Source organism: Arvicola amphibius, chromosome 8 (genome assembly GCF_903992535.2).
Source record: "Arvicola amphibius chromosome 8, mArvAmp1.2, whole genome shotgun sequence".
In the NCBI taxonomy this organism is placed as follows: Eukaryota; Metazoa; Chordata; class Mammalia; order Rodentia; family Cricetidae; genus Arvicola; species Arvicola amphibius.
In genome coordinates, this window is record NC_052054.1 from 103831647 (window position 1) to 103846891 (window position 15245).

The 15245-nt window shown below is 48.2% G+C and overlaps 1 protein-coding gene across 1 annotated transcript in view; it reads right to left on the reverse strand.

The window, feature by feature from the left end:
- Mroh2a (maestro heat like repeat family member 2A) overlaps positions 1–15245 on the reverse strand; it is a 46975-nt gene that overhangs the window by 29926 nt on the left and 1804 nt on the right. The window contains exons 2-9 of the mRNA XM_038339106.2: positions 8285–8450; positions 7337–7435; positions 7076–7257; positions 4854–4985; positions 4538–4700; positions 2004–2102; positions 782–933; positions 156–299 (exon numbers count right to left, since the gene is read on the reverse strand). Coding sequence (XP_038195034.1) covers positions 156–299; positions 782–933; positions 2004–2102; positions 4538–4700; positions 4854–4985; positions 7076–7257; positions 7337–7421 — 957 coding nt within the window. The 5' untranslated portion in view covers positions 7422–7435; positions 8285–8450. The remainder of the gene's footprint in view (positions 1–155; positions 300–781; positions 934–2003; positions 2103–4537; positions 4701–4853; positions 4986–7075; positions 7258–7336; positions 7436–8284; positions 8451–15245) is intronic.

A 15245-nucleotide genomic window follows, 5' to 3' on the forward strand; every position in this document is an offset into this window, starting at 1 on the left:
CCATGGCTTCCTGGACCCTTTGAGATTCTTCTACCTGAAATGACAGATTGTTTTCAATAGTCTCAGGTTCCCCAGTGCCATGTCAGGCACAGGCCTTGGGCTTGCTGTACCCTGTGGACTCTTGAGGATCAGAGGTTCTTGAGTCTGGCCCTCACCTGTGTGATGAAGAGTGCCTCCAGGCTGCCCTGAAACTCGGCCAGCAGCAGGGGGATGTAGTCGTACACCTGTTCCCGGAGGTCATCATTGGGCAGGAGAAGGCTCAGCATGGGCTTCAGAGACTTGATGACTGCCAGTTTCACCTGCATAGAAGTGAAGTCAGCGAGGCGCAGCAAGGCCAGGATCTTAGCCATTCAATACTCTCTAGCATCATATAGTGCCCAGGACTCACCCTAAAGCCTCAGTGGGGCCAGACTATCAAGATGTGACTCCTATTCATGAGCCAATTGTTCTTGAGCAGGTGCTAAACCTTTTGGTGCCTCACTTTCCTTGTTTGTAAATAGTCCTACCTCTTAGAGTTGGTATGTCATAGACAAGACATCCTAAGATTACCTGGAAAGGAGCAAGTGCCCTCAAGTCTCAAAACCCCACCTGAAAGCTCTCTATGGGTTGCTGCCACGGTCCAGCCCTTAGAGCAAGCCTCCGGGGTCTGCTCCATCCAGCATCCCCAGAGTTCCAGGGTCTCTGGTGCTCCAGGAATGAGGCTGAACCCAGAAGCCCTGCAGCGCCTTGTGGGGAACGCAACCCGGGGAATGCAGGGACCTCTGAGCATAGCAAGTCTCACCTCGACGTCCTGGTGACGTAGCCACACTGTCACGAAGTATCGGTACATTGGGAAGAGCTTCACAGCAAACTGGTCCTCGGTCATCACGGGGTACAGACTGTCCTCCAGATGCCTCAGGTAAAACTGCACTGTCTCACAGAATGTCTCCATGGCTGCCGGCAGCAGGACAGGCAGGTCAGAGGGGTTGGAGTTGGAGCCACTTCTTCCTTATGAACCTCTTTGGGTTACTTAGCCCCCTCCTTTCTGCTCTGTTTACCCTACACAGCTCCCTGACTCCGTATGCCCATGCGAACACAAAGGCATATCTAGGCCCTTCCTCTTGGGGCTGAAGAGTCAACATGGGGCCACAACCTGGTGATTTCAATAAAAGCAGCAGCAAACACACAGGACCTTCTTTTTCTCAGGCATCAGGGGTTTGGGGCCCAAACTAGTGTCAAATAACCAAATCACAAGGGCAGATGATCAGAGGTAAATAGCCTCCAAAGACTTCTCTGAGTCAAGTCCAGCAGGGAATGTACTCCTTGCCATGTTTCCCCGCTACAACCATCTGTCACCTCCCCCTTCTCTGAAGGGCTGAAGCGCAGAGTCACAGATATAACTGTGGTCTTCTGAAGTGCACCTACAAGCCTCAGCCACCTGCCTGCAAGGTATCCCACAGACTATCCTGGTTAGCTTTTGTTTTGTTCTTTGTTTTTTTTTTTTATTAACTTAACACAAGCTGGAGTCATCTGGGAAGAGGGTACCTCAATTGATAAAATGCCTCCATCAGATTGGCCTATAAGCAAGCGTGGTGGTGGTGGGGGGGGGGGGGTGTATGTCTTTTTCTTGATTAACAACTGATGTGGGAGAACCCAGCCCACTGTGGGAGATGCTACCCTGGGGCAGGTGGTCCTTAGTTGTATAAGAAAGCAGGCTGAGCAATTCATGGAAAACAAGCCAATAAGTGGTCTTCCTCTGCGGCCTCTACTTCAGTTTCTGCCTCTGCACTCCTGCCCTGACTTCCCTTCACAATGGACAGCAAGCCGTAAGCCGAAATAAATCCTTGTGTCCCCAAAGGGCCTTTAGCCACAGTGTTTATCATTTAGCAACAGAAACCCTGACTAAAGTAGGAGGCGGAGCAACTGCTGGGTTCGGAACCAACACACCTCTCATTCAACAAAGCCTCTTCCCATTCCTCACCGCCTTTCTCCCTCTGACCCACGGGCCCAAAGGGGACACGCACCACTACAGATCACCTGGCGCATCTTGGCCTCGTTGGCAAGTCTCAACATGGTGAATATGGTAGCCAAGGTGATGCCCATGTACGGCATGAACTCAAACACTGTAGGACATTGAGAAGCCACAGGGAAAGGGTGAGAGGGGAGAAGGCGGAAGGTGGCCTGCCACCTCCTATCGGTAGATTCTACAGTCTACCAGGAATCCTGCCATGGCTGAGAGGGCAGGAAATAAGCTGAGGGCAGTCGTGATTAAAGAGAGTGAATTTAGAACAAGAGAAGGGGAAAGGTGTGAGAGAAGAAGCAGGGAAGAGTGGAGGGACAGAGGAGGGGACAGAGGAGGGGACAGAGAGTCGTGGGACAGAGGAAGGCAAATATAGAAACAGAGAGGGTCCTAGCCAAAGAGCATGTCTGTCTCACGGGCCTATGTCTACTATGAAGACCCAGTTTCTCTATTCTTGGGTGGATGATAGCAGATGTTGTGGGGACCCACGGAGGAATAGAGCAGACAAGACTCACAGACACGGAGAGAATCCCTTGGTGGACCCCAGAGTCTAGAGCCATCCCTCCAATCCTGGCCCCTTCCCTCAAGATGAGAGCAGTCTTCCATGCTTCCTCCGATTCTATACTAAAATCGTGTTTCCGATAATTAACTAATTCTCTACTGGTCTCCCTGGCTGGGTCCCGCTTTCCAGGTCTTTCAGTGTTAGTAGCTGTAGACCTAGGTCCTCCTGTGCCCCTAGGCCATCCGGTTGCTACCTCCTTTTCTCCTCAGCTCCCAGCCAGGCTTCTATCCCCAGCCGGCAGGCAATGTTTCTCCCTCCTTCAACTGTTCCCTCTAAAGCACTGGACGTGCGGTACCTTGGTCTCCTCTGGACTACAGGTGGCTCTGGTCTCAGTGGTTTGACTTCACTGATGCAGAGCTATCTGTCCTCAGTAGAGGCCCTGTTTCCACCTCTGAGATTAGACCTCTTGCTATACTGACATGCTGCGGACACCTCTCTTTCACAGCCCTAAGTAGCCCACCCCTATAGAGAAAGACTAAGCTCAGTCCACTGTGTGGTTAAGCCAGGATGTTGGTGCATCATATGGATTCAGTGCATCTTAACGAAGTGTGTTTTCGTTTTCCCATGGGTCCATCTGAATGTAGCGCTATTGTAAATTGAACATCAGTACTGCTTTCTCCCATGTCTCTGACTCCACCCTGGGGTGCTCTTGGGGTGCCTCCTAAGACACTGCTACACTGGGGCTTCCCCAGTCTGGGTCCTTCTTATTCTCTGAGTCACAATGGCTTTGAAACCCACCTGCAAATCAAGGCCATAGAAAGGTCACAGCCAGACCTGACCTCTGACCTATTCATACAGAAATCCTATTTTCTCCTGGCCTCTCTGTTGACTGCTCTCAAAACCAGATCCTTGAGCTGGGCGGTGGTGGCGCACGCCTTTAATCCCAACACTCGGGAGGTGGAGGCAGGCAGATCTCTGTGAGTTCGAGGCCAGCCTGGTCTACAAGAGCTAGTTCTAGGACAGGCTCCAAAGCTACAGAGAAACCCTGTCTCAAAGCACCAAAAAACAAAACAAAACAAAAAACAGATCCTTCCTCTGAACACTCAAAACTCGCTCCCTGTATTTCCAGTCTCAGGAGTGATTCTCTACACCCCACTGCCCCATCCCGTCACACCTCCATTCAGAGCACCAGCAAGTCCCCTCAAGCAGGGCCCACTCACAGCTGCCCACTACACAGCCCAAACACCACCCTCTCCCACTGGGTATCTCCCATCCCTTTTCTACATGGTGGCCAGAGTTGTCTCCCTGGAGCCCAAATTCCACCCGGCAACTGCAACGTAGAAAGCTTTGCTAGTTTCCTGTGTCTTTAGTGAAGCCTAGAGTCCTGGGGATACTGGTTCAGCCCGTGCCCCTCACTTAATGCCCATAGTCTCACTGTACACCACTTCATTCTTCAAGTTCTTCCTGCCCCGTATCCTTTGCACATGGTGTTCACACAAGTTCTCTTCCGTCATGTTCTCCGCGAGCTTTTCTCCCATCTTTCATTCTCAGCTAGACAAATGGCTATCTTACTAAGAGCACTCCCCTCTGCTGGTCTCAACCAGTCAACTTGGCTGTCCTCTTCATAGCTGTCATCTCATAAACGTTTGTTTTCTGGCTTCCTTGGTCACACAGGAACCACACGTGGTTTCCTCATCTCTGGGACCCAGCACCTGGGCCAAGAGCTCAGCATGTTTTTATAGGTGGAAAGATGGAGAAAATTATCAAGAAAGAGAGGAGGAAAGACATAAAATAGTGTGTGTGTAGACGTAAAGGGGAAGAGAGGAGAAGAAAGCGAGATAACAAGGAAAAAGACACTGAGAGACACAGAAATGGAATCTTAGTGGTGAGAACGAGGCACAGAGTGGAGTCACGGAGAAAGAGAAACATTAGGGGTAGATCCAGAAATAGAGATAATCTGAGGAGCAGAGAGCAAGAAGGGGCCCTAGGCCAACCCAAACGGGCCAGGAACTAGGGTAAGGATCTCAGATCCTTACCATTGCCATTGGCTAGCTTGGCCAAGGTGACAATGACAAACTCATCCGTGAGGCTGAGGGGCTTGAGATGATGCTGCAGCTCATACATGACCAAGCTGAAGTGGTTTCGGGACAAAGCCACCAGAGTCTCACTGGCCACCTCCGCTGTCTCGAAATCCTCCACCTGCAAGGGGACAAGAAAGACACCACTACCACCCTCCTGTCTCTGTTAGGCTCAGTCTGCCTCAGTCCCATGAGACAGCCTGAGCCAGGCTTAGCCACAGTCCAGCTCCTGGGCCTGCGGAAGGAAGGCCCGGTAGAATGCAGGCCCCACTACCTCTGTGATATCCCTCATCTGCTTGGAGGCGATGGCCACCAGCCTTTGTATGCAGCGCTCCTCCATCTCCCCTTCCTGTTGGATGATGTCCTGCAGGATGTTGTAGACATTCACCTTGCGCTGGGTAGAAATCTGGGAACAAACATGGTGGGCGGCAGTAGGGGCGGTGCCTTCCACCCAGCATTATCAATCCCCTCCCCTTCCTGTCTCTCCTCCCTTCTTCCGGCTACCTAGGGAAAGGGGACTCCCACTCTCCAGCCATCATGTCTCAGACCCCCCACTCCTCCATCTCCAGTCCTTCCCAGTTCTGCCCACTCATCTAACACTCACTGTCCCCTGCAAATTATTTCTATTGTCTCAGTCAATATTCAGCCAGGCAGGTGTCATATGGTCAACACACAATGTTCTTCACACACCAAATGCTGTCAGGCTTAAGAGACCAAGAGGCAGGCTCCCCCTGCCCTTTGTCCTGGCCAAGGACTCAAGACAGAAAACCTATTTCTCACTCCCCTACAGTTTCTCTGTGAGGAGCATTTAGTGCCGGATAAGGAGACCTGATTTAGGATGGGCTTGGACAGATGGCTTGTGTGCCCAAGACACAATTTGCTATTTGAATAGCTAAATTTGAGAATGACTCTTTTTGTGTGTGTGTAGGGGCAGAGCATGTATGCATGTGGGCTTATGTGTGTGCATGCATATGGAGGCCAGAAGACAGACAGCCTTGGGTGTTGTTCCCCAAATGCTGTTCACCTCATATTTTTTAAAACAGTGTCTCTCACTGGTCTAGAGTTTGCCAGGTAGGCTAGACTGGCTTCTCCACCCACACCCAGAGCTCTTCCTGTCTCTGCCTCCTGACTGCTGGGATTATAAAGGCACACTACCATGCCTAGCTTTTTTATGTGGGTTCTGAGGATTAAACTTGTGTTTGCAAGGCAAGCACTTTGCTGCCTGGGCTGTCTTGCCAACTTGATGGCTCCTATTCACTCAGGTACGACAAGCCACTCTTAAGATGATTTTACATGCAGCTTTATAAGTATAGACGTTGAACTCTGGACATAGAGAAACAGTCAGACCATGGTCACTGCTCAGTAAGTGTTTCATGGCTCTAGGCCAAGCCCTTGGCTTTATAATTATCATTGCCCCTTCAGTAGCCTTTGGAGACATTTTTCTAATAGTCCTTGGTCCATGAACCTTTGAAAACCAAGATATAATGTTTATGCACCATGTCTACTTTACACTTTATACATAAAGCACATGAAAAAGCTGGTAAATCATTAGGTTTTCTTTCTTGTGCTGTCTGATGCTTTAAGGTCTGAGGATGACTGATGCTATAGAGCCTGCCCCTCCCAGAAGTAGCCAGCACCTAGAGATAGTCGCCAGCTGCCTGGGTACATGCCTTTTAAAGCAGAAAATGAAATCTGTTATAGACTGACTTGAATTCCCTCAAAATCTAAATGTTGATATAATACCCCCAAGTTAAATGGCCTTTAGAGAGGGATCTTTGGAAGGCAATTGGGACTTAATGAGATCAGAAGGGTGGGGCCCTAACCCAAATCGACTGGTGTCTGTTTGGAGAAACTGGTACTCCTCACTCCCCACCCCTGTGCTCTCCATAGAAGAAAAACCATGAAGATAGTGTCAGACAGGTGGTCAGCAAGCCAGTAAGAGTCTCAGCAGAAGCCTGATCTGAGGGCACCTTGGCTACACCTTTTAGGATGCAGAACTGATAGGAAAGCCATTTCTGGTGTTTCAGCCACACAGATTATGGTCCTCTGTCATGAAACCTCAACAGGCCACAATACCAGCTAATCCAGAGACAAGTGTTCCCAGCCACACCAGACACAGAGATGCCTCCCAAACATGAAATCCCTAACCCCAACTGGCCCTGAGGAATGAGTACCTTTTTTGCCAACCATCTCTGCTTATTGGCCCCTAACACTATGCCCATGGTTGTCAAAAAGGTGTACTGAAGAGTAAGTGGGCTCCCAGGCATCTAAAGCCATCTGATCTAAGGAAAGGTGTGGCCGGGCGGTGGTGGCGCACGCCTTTAATCCCAGCACTCGGGAGGCAGAGGCAGGCGGATCTCTGAGTTCGAGGCCAGCCTGGTCTACAAGAGCTAGCTCCAGGACAGGCTCTAGAAACTACAGGGAAACCCTGTCTCGAAAAACCAAAAAAAGAAAAAAAAAAAAAAAGGAAAGGTGTGAAGGGGAGGGTGTCCTTACCTCTGGCACCTGCAGGCAGCGGATGAGAGCATTCATCACCATACAGGGATCAGTGGTAGCCTTCTCTGTGATTATGACTGAAGCCAAGGTCTTCCGCATGTCCAGGCCTGGCTCTGTGGTGTCTGTCTTTGCTGATTCACTGTCCATGATGTTCAGGAGGTTGGTGACTTGGAAGAATGTACCTGATACAAAGATGGTGGAGGTGCAGTGTTGAGTGGCCAAGAGGGACCAGTGACATGGTCATGTGATTGATTTCCTTACCATCATCCTCTGGCTCCAGAGGTTCAAGAAGATGCTCTGCTTCCTCCAACACATCTTCATTTACCTCAGTGGCTGCTTCTTCCATGTCTCCTCAATCTCCTTAGAGATGGATGAGATAAATAAATATTCAGCATAGCGATACTCCCTTAGATTACCTCCCAGGAGTTCTTAGGCTTTTTTGAAATTCTCCCTTCAGTGTGGGCAGCACCCGTGGCTCCATTTAAACCAGCATAATAAAGCAAAGAGAACAGGATGTGCTGTCTTGACTGGGTTATATTAGATGCAATGCTTGTAGAATGTCCCTCCCTTGAATTGGTTGCATTGTTAGCAAAGGTGATAAGACTTGACCTCCAGGGTCACATTAATCACATGGGACCCTTTACAGACTAGGAGAAGATACTCTGCCATCACTGAAAGGCAAGAACTGGGATGAATGCTGCCTATAGGATGAAACTGGGGTTACCGGTCCTGCAACTAGAGGAACTGAATTCTGATAACGATCCCGTGTACTGGGAAGAGGCCCTTATACTCCAGAAAGGAAAGCAGCCTTGCCAACAGCTTGGCTGTAACTTTTAAGACCATGAGCAGTGGACCTAGGCAAGTCCCACCCAGATTTCTGCCCAACATGGAAGCTGAGATATTTGTGGGTACTCTTTCAGTCCATTAAGTGGGTTATACTTTGTCACACAGCGATAAATCAATTAATATCCTTGGAAAAGAAGGTACCCTCCCCCTTCTCTAGATATTAGAAATTGGGGCTACAGAACTCAGTCTGCTCATTAACTTCAAGGGCTGTTCAACACCCACAGTTTCTGAACGAGTGACAAGACAGCACAGATGTCCAAAATGAAGGACAAAAGCTCCCAGATCCTTCCTCCTCCGGCTCCAGTTCCTCAACCTTCAACCCAGAATAGCTCTTTAGAGGATTCCCAGGACCTAAAAACTGACCTTGTCTCGAAGTCCTCTTCTGGGTAGAACAAAAAGGTTGGCCGAGGAAGATTACCGCTCTTTGTCTAATATGCACCAATGAAAATATGACCAGCGATGACAGAACCAGCTGTCCACTGCAGAGCGTCAGGCTCCTCCATGGCAATCCTCATGAGGAACAGGACTCCTGGCAGGACAGGAAGTTTCATTAGAACCATCACCGTTAGATCCCAGACCCTTGGAACTTTGAGGTCCAACTGCCTCCCTGGGGCCCTGCCAACCAGAGCTTTGGGTACACTGTATTGAAATCAAAGCTCCACATCAAGTTACCATTAAATATTTCTGTACCCAGAGGTGTGTGATGATGTATGGTGGCCTGTTTGGGAAAGGGGAATCGTTAGTGGGGGTTACAGCTGAGTACCAAAGGGGTGGGGCTGGAGCCCATATAGAAAGGTCCAGTCAAGGCAGCTGGAAGGGAGAGAAAAGGTGTGGTTGTGGGGAAAGAACTCCTTTTTTCATTAGTGGGACTGGTCAAAGCTAGGTGAGCAGGTGTTGTTCTCATAGCTGGAACACGGGCCAGGTGAGGTGGTGTGTTCTCATTACTGGACCACAGACCAGGCAAGGAGGTATGTTCTCATGACTGGACCACAGACCAGACCGTGTGAGGAGGTATGTTCTCATGACTAGACCACAGACCAGGCAAGGAGGTGTGTTCTCATGACTGGACCACAGACCGCGTGAGGAGGTATGTTCTCATGACTGGACCACAGACCAGGCAAGGAGGTATGTTCTCATGACTGGACCACAGACCGCGTGAGGAGGTATGTTCTCATGACTGGACCACAGACCATGTGAGAAGGTGTGTTCTCATGACTGGACCACAGACCAGGTAAGGAGATGTGTTCTCACTGGGAGAATCTCAGAAGATAAGGAACTCCAAAGACCTAGAAGACTATGTATTCTTCCCTAAAACTAGTGGACTTCAAAATGTCTCCCTGTTACCTGCAGCTAAGAGAGTTTGTCAAGAGTTGTACAGTGAAGAGAATTCACGCATTTCAGGTCAACAGAATAAGATGCAAAGCCATATTGACCCAAGGTTCCTTCATTACAATTCCAACTTGAGTCTGCCCATCTTGCCACGTGGAAGTTTGTACTAGTTATATAGTTATGTTGTTGTTTTGTTCTGTTTTGCTTTTTGTCAATCTGACACAAGCTAGGGTCATCTGGAAAATGGAAACCTCAGTTGAGGAATGCTTAAGCCTGTCTGTGGGACATAATCTTTTTTTAATCTTTAAAAAATATTTATGTGAGCCGGGCGGTGGTGGCGCACGCCTTTAATCCCAGCACTCGGGAGGCAGAGGCAGGCGGATCTCTGTGAGTTCGAGACCAGCCTGGTCTACAAGAGCTAGTTCCAGGACAGGCTCTAAAGCTGCAGAGAAACCCTGTCTCAAAAAAACAAAAAAGAAAAAACAAAAAACAAAAAAAAACAAAAAAATATTTATGTGTATGGATGTTTTCCCTGAATATTATATCTGTGCAGCATATGACAGCTGTGTGACCATGGAGCTCAGAAGAGGGCACTGGATCACCTGGAACTAGAGTTATAGATGACTGTGAGCCACCATGTCAGTGCTGAGAACTGAACCCAAGTCCACTGCAAGAGTAGTCAGTACCCTTAATATTTAAGCCATGTCCCCAGTGCTAGGGAGATTTCTTGATTAGTGATTATGTTAGAGGGCCTAGCTCACTGTGGGCAATGCCACCCCTAGAAAAGTGGTCCTGGTTTTATACGAAAAAACAGACTGAGAAAGCCATGAGAGCAAGCCAGGAAGCAGCATTCCTCCGCGGCCTCTGCATTAGCTTCTGCCTCTGGGCTCCTTCCTACCTTGGCTTCCCTTAACTGACTGTGATCAGGATATGTACGCCAAATAAACTCTTCTCGTCCCAAGTGGCTTTTGTCCGTGATGTTTATCATAACATTAGGAAGCAAACCAGCAGAGGGTTCCTGAACCTCTACTTGCTAACTTCTAACACCAGGGAACACCTGTCTCCTCATGCATCCCAACTCTACTCCATGTGGTTTAAGGTTAAAATGAATTCCAGGCTGGAGAGATGGCTCAGTGAGTAGAAGTGCTTGCTGCATAAGAATAAGGGCCCTAGTTTGGATCCCCAGCACCCATAAAAAAGCCAGGCATGACTGTGTGTGTGTGTTTGTAACTTCAGCATTGGGAGATAGTTGCTCCTGGGAGTTTGGTGGCTGGCCAGCCTAGCTCAAACAGGTTCAGTGAGAGTCCCTGCCTCAAGGAAATAAGGTCAAAAGTGACAGAGCAGGACATCCAGTGTCCTCTTCTGGCCTGCTCACACATGTGCGCAGGTGTGTACATCCGGTCACACATGTATACACGCACATGAAACATTAGAATGATTCATCAAACACATCTTTCACATAGAATCGCTACACTATCCCTCATTCTGGTCTGTGAAGACACGTTAGTCAACACAAACACAAACAAGACAATTATTTGTTACCCTTCTGGTCACCTCCCGTTGTGGTGGAGTATGAACCGGAGAAGGCTGCTCTGATATGGGATATGGGATTAAGCCAATACCACACTGGGTGTTTAGGATCCCAGGGAAGCACAAAAACCATGTTGTGGATTGATGTACTTTAGTTAACAAGAACAGTTAGCCGGAAGTGGAACCATCAAAGCGAAAAAGCAAGTTTAGTACATTTTGAGACCTTTCCAGAACTATGGACATTGATGGATTAGGCCTTTGTTTTAGTTTTGGCAGGTGGTGCTGTGTATGTGCTAAGTCTAACAGGCTGAATGCTACTTCAATCGAGTCAATTGTGCTAAGGTCTGGACCTAAGACGGTCTGTGGATTTCTTTATGCAACAGTTCTGGCTGTCCTGGAACTCGCCTTGTAGACCAGACTGGCCTCGAACTCACTGAGATCCACTTGTCTCTGCCTCGCGAGTGCTGGGATTATAGGTGTGAGCCACCACTACTTGGCCATAGCATTCTTTATCTCATGAGAAATCTAAGCCTCTCCAATTTTGTAGGACCATTTTCTGCAAGAGAATCAACTGTTGTTTTAATTTGGAAGCTGAAACTTTCAATACCTCTAGGTCCTGATCAACCTATCTACTTGGTTTGGAAAGCGTAAGAAGAGGCACTTTTAGCTAAACCATTGGTATATGCTCACCAAGTAGTCTCCGAGGCCCAGTGAAGGCAGACTAGCAGGCATCGGAATAAGAGGGAGTGTCTAGGTTAAAGGTTTTGGATATCAGACAAGTTTTAGCCCTTTAGAAATCTCCTAAGGTTAATTTGGGCTGCCCCCAGTCACACTGAGTTTTGCCAGTCAATAGCCTGACAGTCTGGTTCATTCCTAACCCTGTGTGCTATGGGGGTTGAGTGTCTACACATAATCAGCAATCCTGGCTGTTCTCTATCTCCAGGGTCCGTTCCTGTGGCACACAGTCTGATTCCCCAGGTTCTTCCTGTTTCTCAAAGGCCAGAATCTTTTAAAAGAATTTTTTAGGAAGGCTCAGTTTTATAATGCCAATTCTTGCAATTAAAACTCATTTGTTTTCTGGCAACCAGGGGCCCAGTCACAGGGCATGTATAGAATTATAAAATTCTGTGTTTTTATCTCAAAAGATAAATTCTCCTATATTTTCTTTTCTCCATATAACCAGACATTTAAAGTAGGTATCAGTAAGTAAAGATCAAGATGCGTTGCTGGTCTGTAGTCACACTAGCTAATACCTTTCCTGTATTTGCCTCCCTCAGTTCCCAGGTCCAGGCCTGAGGACCGTGGGGATTGGACCATAACCCTGTATCCATACCAAAACCAAGTCTCAGGAGGAAGAGGTAGAGGGGCAGGGAGTGGAAGGGGCTGGGACCCAATGAAGCCTTCATTTCAACGGGTTAACCGTCTGGAAACAGTCCATTTGGCAGCGGCATCTGTGGCTTTCTCTTTCTTGACATGGGTGAGGTGGATCCATGCCGTAATGCCAGCAATTTTTGCTGCCTTAGGAGTGGAGAGAATGACCGTGTAGAGTTCTTTCCAAGTTGGTTTCGGTGCCCCTTTGTCTCCCTGTCTGATACAGATAGGGTCACTGAACTGGAACAAGAGGGAAGCTGCTGGTGGACTCGGAGGTCAGCAGGGTCTCTGGAATAGTCCAGTGGAATTGCCTTTATGGATGACTGGAGTGCCTGTGGGGACTCAAGAAATAAATGGTGAGAGAGTTCTGCCCTTTATTCGTCTCTGAACCTGGGAAGTAGTGGAGGAGGTCTTCTAAATATAATCTCAGAAGGGATAAATCCCTCCCTATATGGGGTGCAGTGGGCTGGAGCAAAGCAAACAAGGCCTGTCTATCCTTTGGTAGACTCTAATAAGGGTTTTGTTAAAGGTTTTTTTTTTTTCATGTCCTTTTTATTCTTTTTACCTAGCCAGAACCCTGAGGTCTATAGGCGCAATGAAGTTTTAAATTTATGTTTAAAGCTTTGGCTATTAATTGAGAGGTTTTGGCTATGAAAACCAGGCATTGTTGGACCCCATTGCTAGGGGGAGGATTCATCAGGGGGCCAGTTCCTGGTGGAGCTTTGTAACCACTGTTTGAACAGTTTTAGTTCAGGTAGGGAACAATTTTACCCACCTAAACCTTCCCCAAGCAGGCCGGATCTTGGTGAAGTCAGTTTTCTCAGAGTTGACTGGGGTGTTGGTCTCTCATCTGGACCCCTTCCTGGGTAAGGGTTCTCTGTTTTGGATTCACTTGAGCACAAACCTGGCATCTGGCTGAGACATCCCATGTTAGACCATCCCATGTCTAGGCCTAACATACCTTGGTCTGAGCAACTCAGAAAGTTTTATGGACCCCAGCTGAGTGGCCTGGTGAAGGTCGGTTACTAACATTCCTGCCAGTTGTTTCTGGGAGAATAATCGTTCTCTCTGGGGTCCTCCATCAACCTGTGGATCTGAGCTGTCTGTTTCTTCTTTACCATGGACTCTCAGGTAGTACTAGGACCATGTCATCAGAATGTCAACAGGGCCCCACTGACCTTAGAGCCATCTGTCAAAGGCCAGGTCAGCAGCCCAGCAGTGGAGGCCAGCAATATGTAAGGGAAGGGTCAAGGCTTTTTAATGTCCTTTTTTTCCCAGTGGTAAGAAGCCCTCTTGCTCTATAATGGTGGACATGCCCAGTACTAAAAGTATGCTAGCTGGTGGTCTGTGTATAAGGTGTTGGACTTTCCTTTTCCCACAACCGTCTTAGTTAGGGTTTCTATTGCTGTGAACAGACACCATGACTACGGAAACTCTTATAAAGGAAAACATTTAATTGGGGTTGTAGTGAGGAGCAGCAGGCTGTGTCCCACCACCCGGCTCCCGGCCGCCTGGCTAGCTTATGCCCTGAAATAATTACACGGAAATTGTATTCATTTAAACACTGCCTGGCCCATTAGTTTTAGCCTCTTATTAGCTAATTCTCACATCTTGCTTTAACCCATATTTAGTAATGTGTGTAGCACAACGAGGTGGTGTCTTACCGGGAAAGATTCAGAATGCCTGACCTGGTGGCTGGCTCCATGGCGTCTCTCTCAGAGAGGAGAGGCGTGGCAATTGCCTAACTTCCCTTCTTCCCAGCATTCTGTTCGGTCTACTCCACCTATCTAAATCCTGCCCTATCAAAAAGCCAAGGCAGTTTCTTTATTAACCATTGAGGGTCCTCCATCATGGGGTGCCTTGCTTATAGTTCAGAGGTTTAGTACATTGTCATCATGGTGAGACATGGTGACGTGCAGGCAGACATGGTGCTAGAGAAGGAGCTGAGAGTTCTTACATCTTGACCTGCAGGCAGCAGAAAGTTGTCTGAAAACTGGGTGTGGCCTGAGCATATATGAGACTTCAAAGCCTATCCCCATGGTGACACACCTCCTCCAACAAGGCCACATCCACTCTAACAAAGCCACAGCTCCTAATAGTGCCACTCTTTATGAGCTTATATGGGACAACTACATTCAAACTACCGCACGTGAGAACCTGGCTCAGATGAATCACTTCTACTCTCTGGGCTGAGGTACCTGGCTCAGGCCCAAATCACTTCGGTTAAAGTAATGAATTCAGCTCCCACGTACCTGGTTTCATCTTTCATCTCCTAATAGTCATGGATGAGCACCTGCATCATTAGGCAAGAGGGCTCATTAAACTAGCAGGTACCATCATAGCTCTTAGACAGGTGGGCCGTCCTGTGTCTACAGGGTCTGTCTTAGTTAGGGTTTCTGTTGCTGCAATGAAATACCATGACCATAAAGCAAGTTGGGGAGAAAAGGGTTTATTTGGCTTACACTTCCATATTGTTGTTCATTATTGAAGGAAGTCAGGACAGGAACTCAAACAGGGCCAAATCTTGGAGGCAGGAGCTGATGCAAAGGCCGTCTGGCTACTGGCTCATTCCCCATGAGCTCAACCTGCCAGTTTATAGGACTCAGGACCACCAGCCCAGGGATGGCACCACCCACCATGAGCTAGGCCCTACCCCTTTGAACATTAATTGAAAAAAAAAACTTACAGCCGGATCTCATGGAGGCATTTCCTCCACTGAGGCTCCTTTGGTTCTGATGACTCTAGCTTGTGTCAAGTTGATGCACAAAACCAGCCAGTACAGAGTCCAGTCATCATAGGGCATTTTCAAGGCCCCAAAGTTTTGGTTAAAACTCCCCTTGTCTTAAAATTCTAGGACTGGAGTGGAAGTCAGGGATCTTTTTAAAGCTTCAAATGCCTTTGGTTTAGTCTCAGTCCAGACTAGGGGATCAGAGTCCTCCTTTCTGCTGGTGCATAGAGACATTTTTTTTTTCAAACTCTGGTATCCAGAGGCAGCAATATTCAGCTGCATCTAGGAACTCATGAACCTGTCTCTTAGTCTTCACAGTTGGGATCTGAAGGAGGGCAGCAATCCTACCCTGAGACAGTCTCCTGT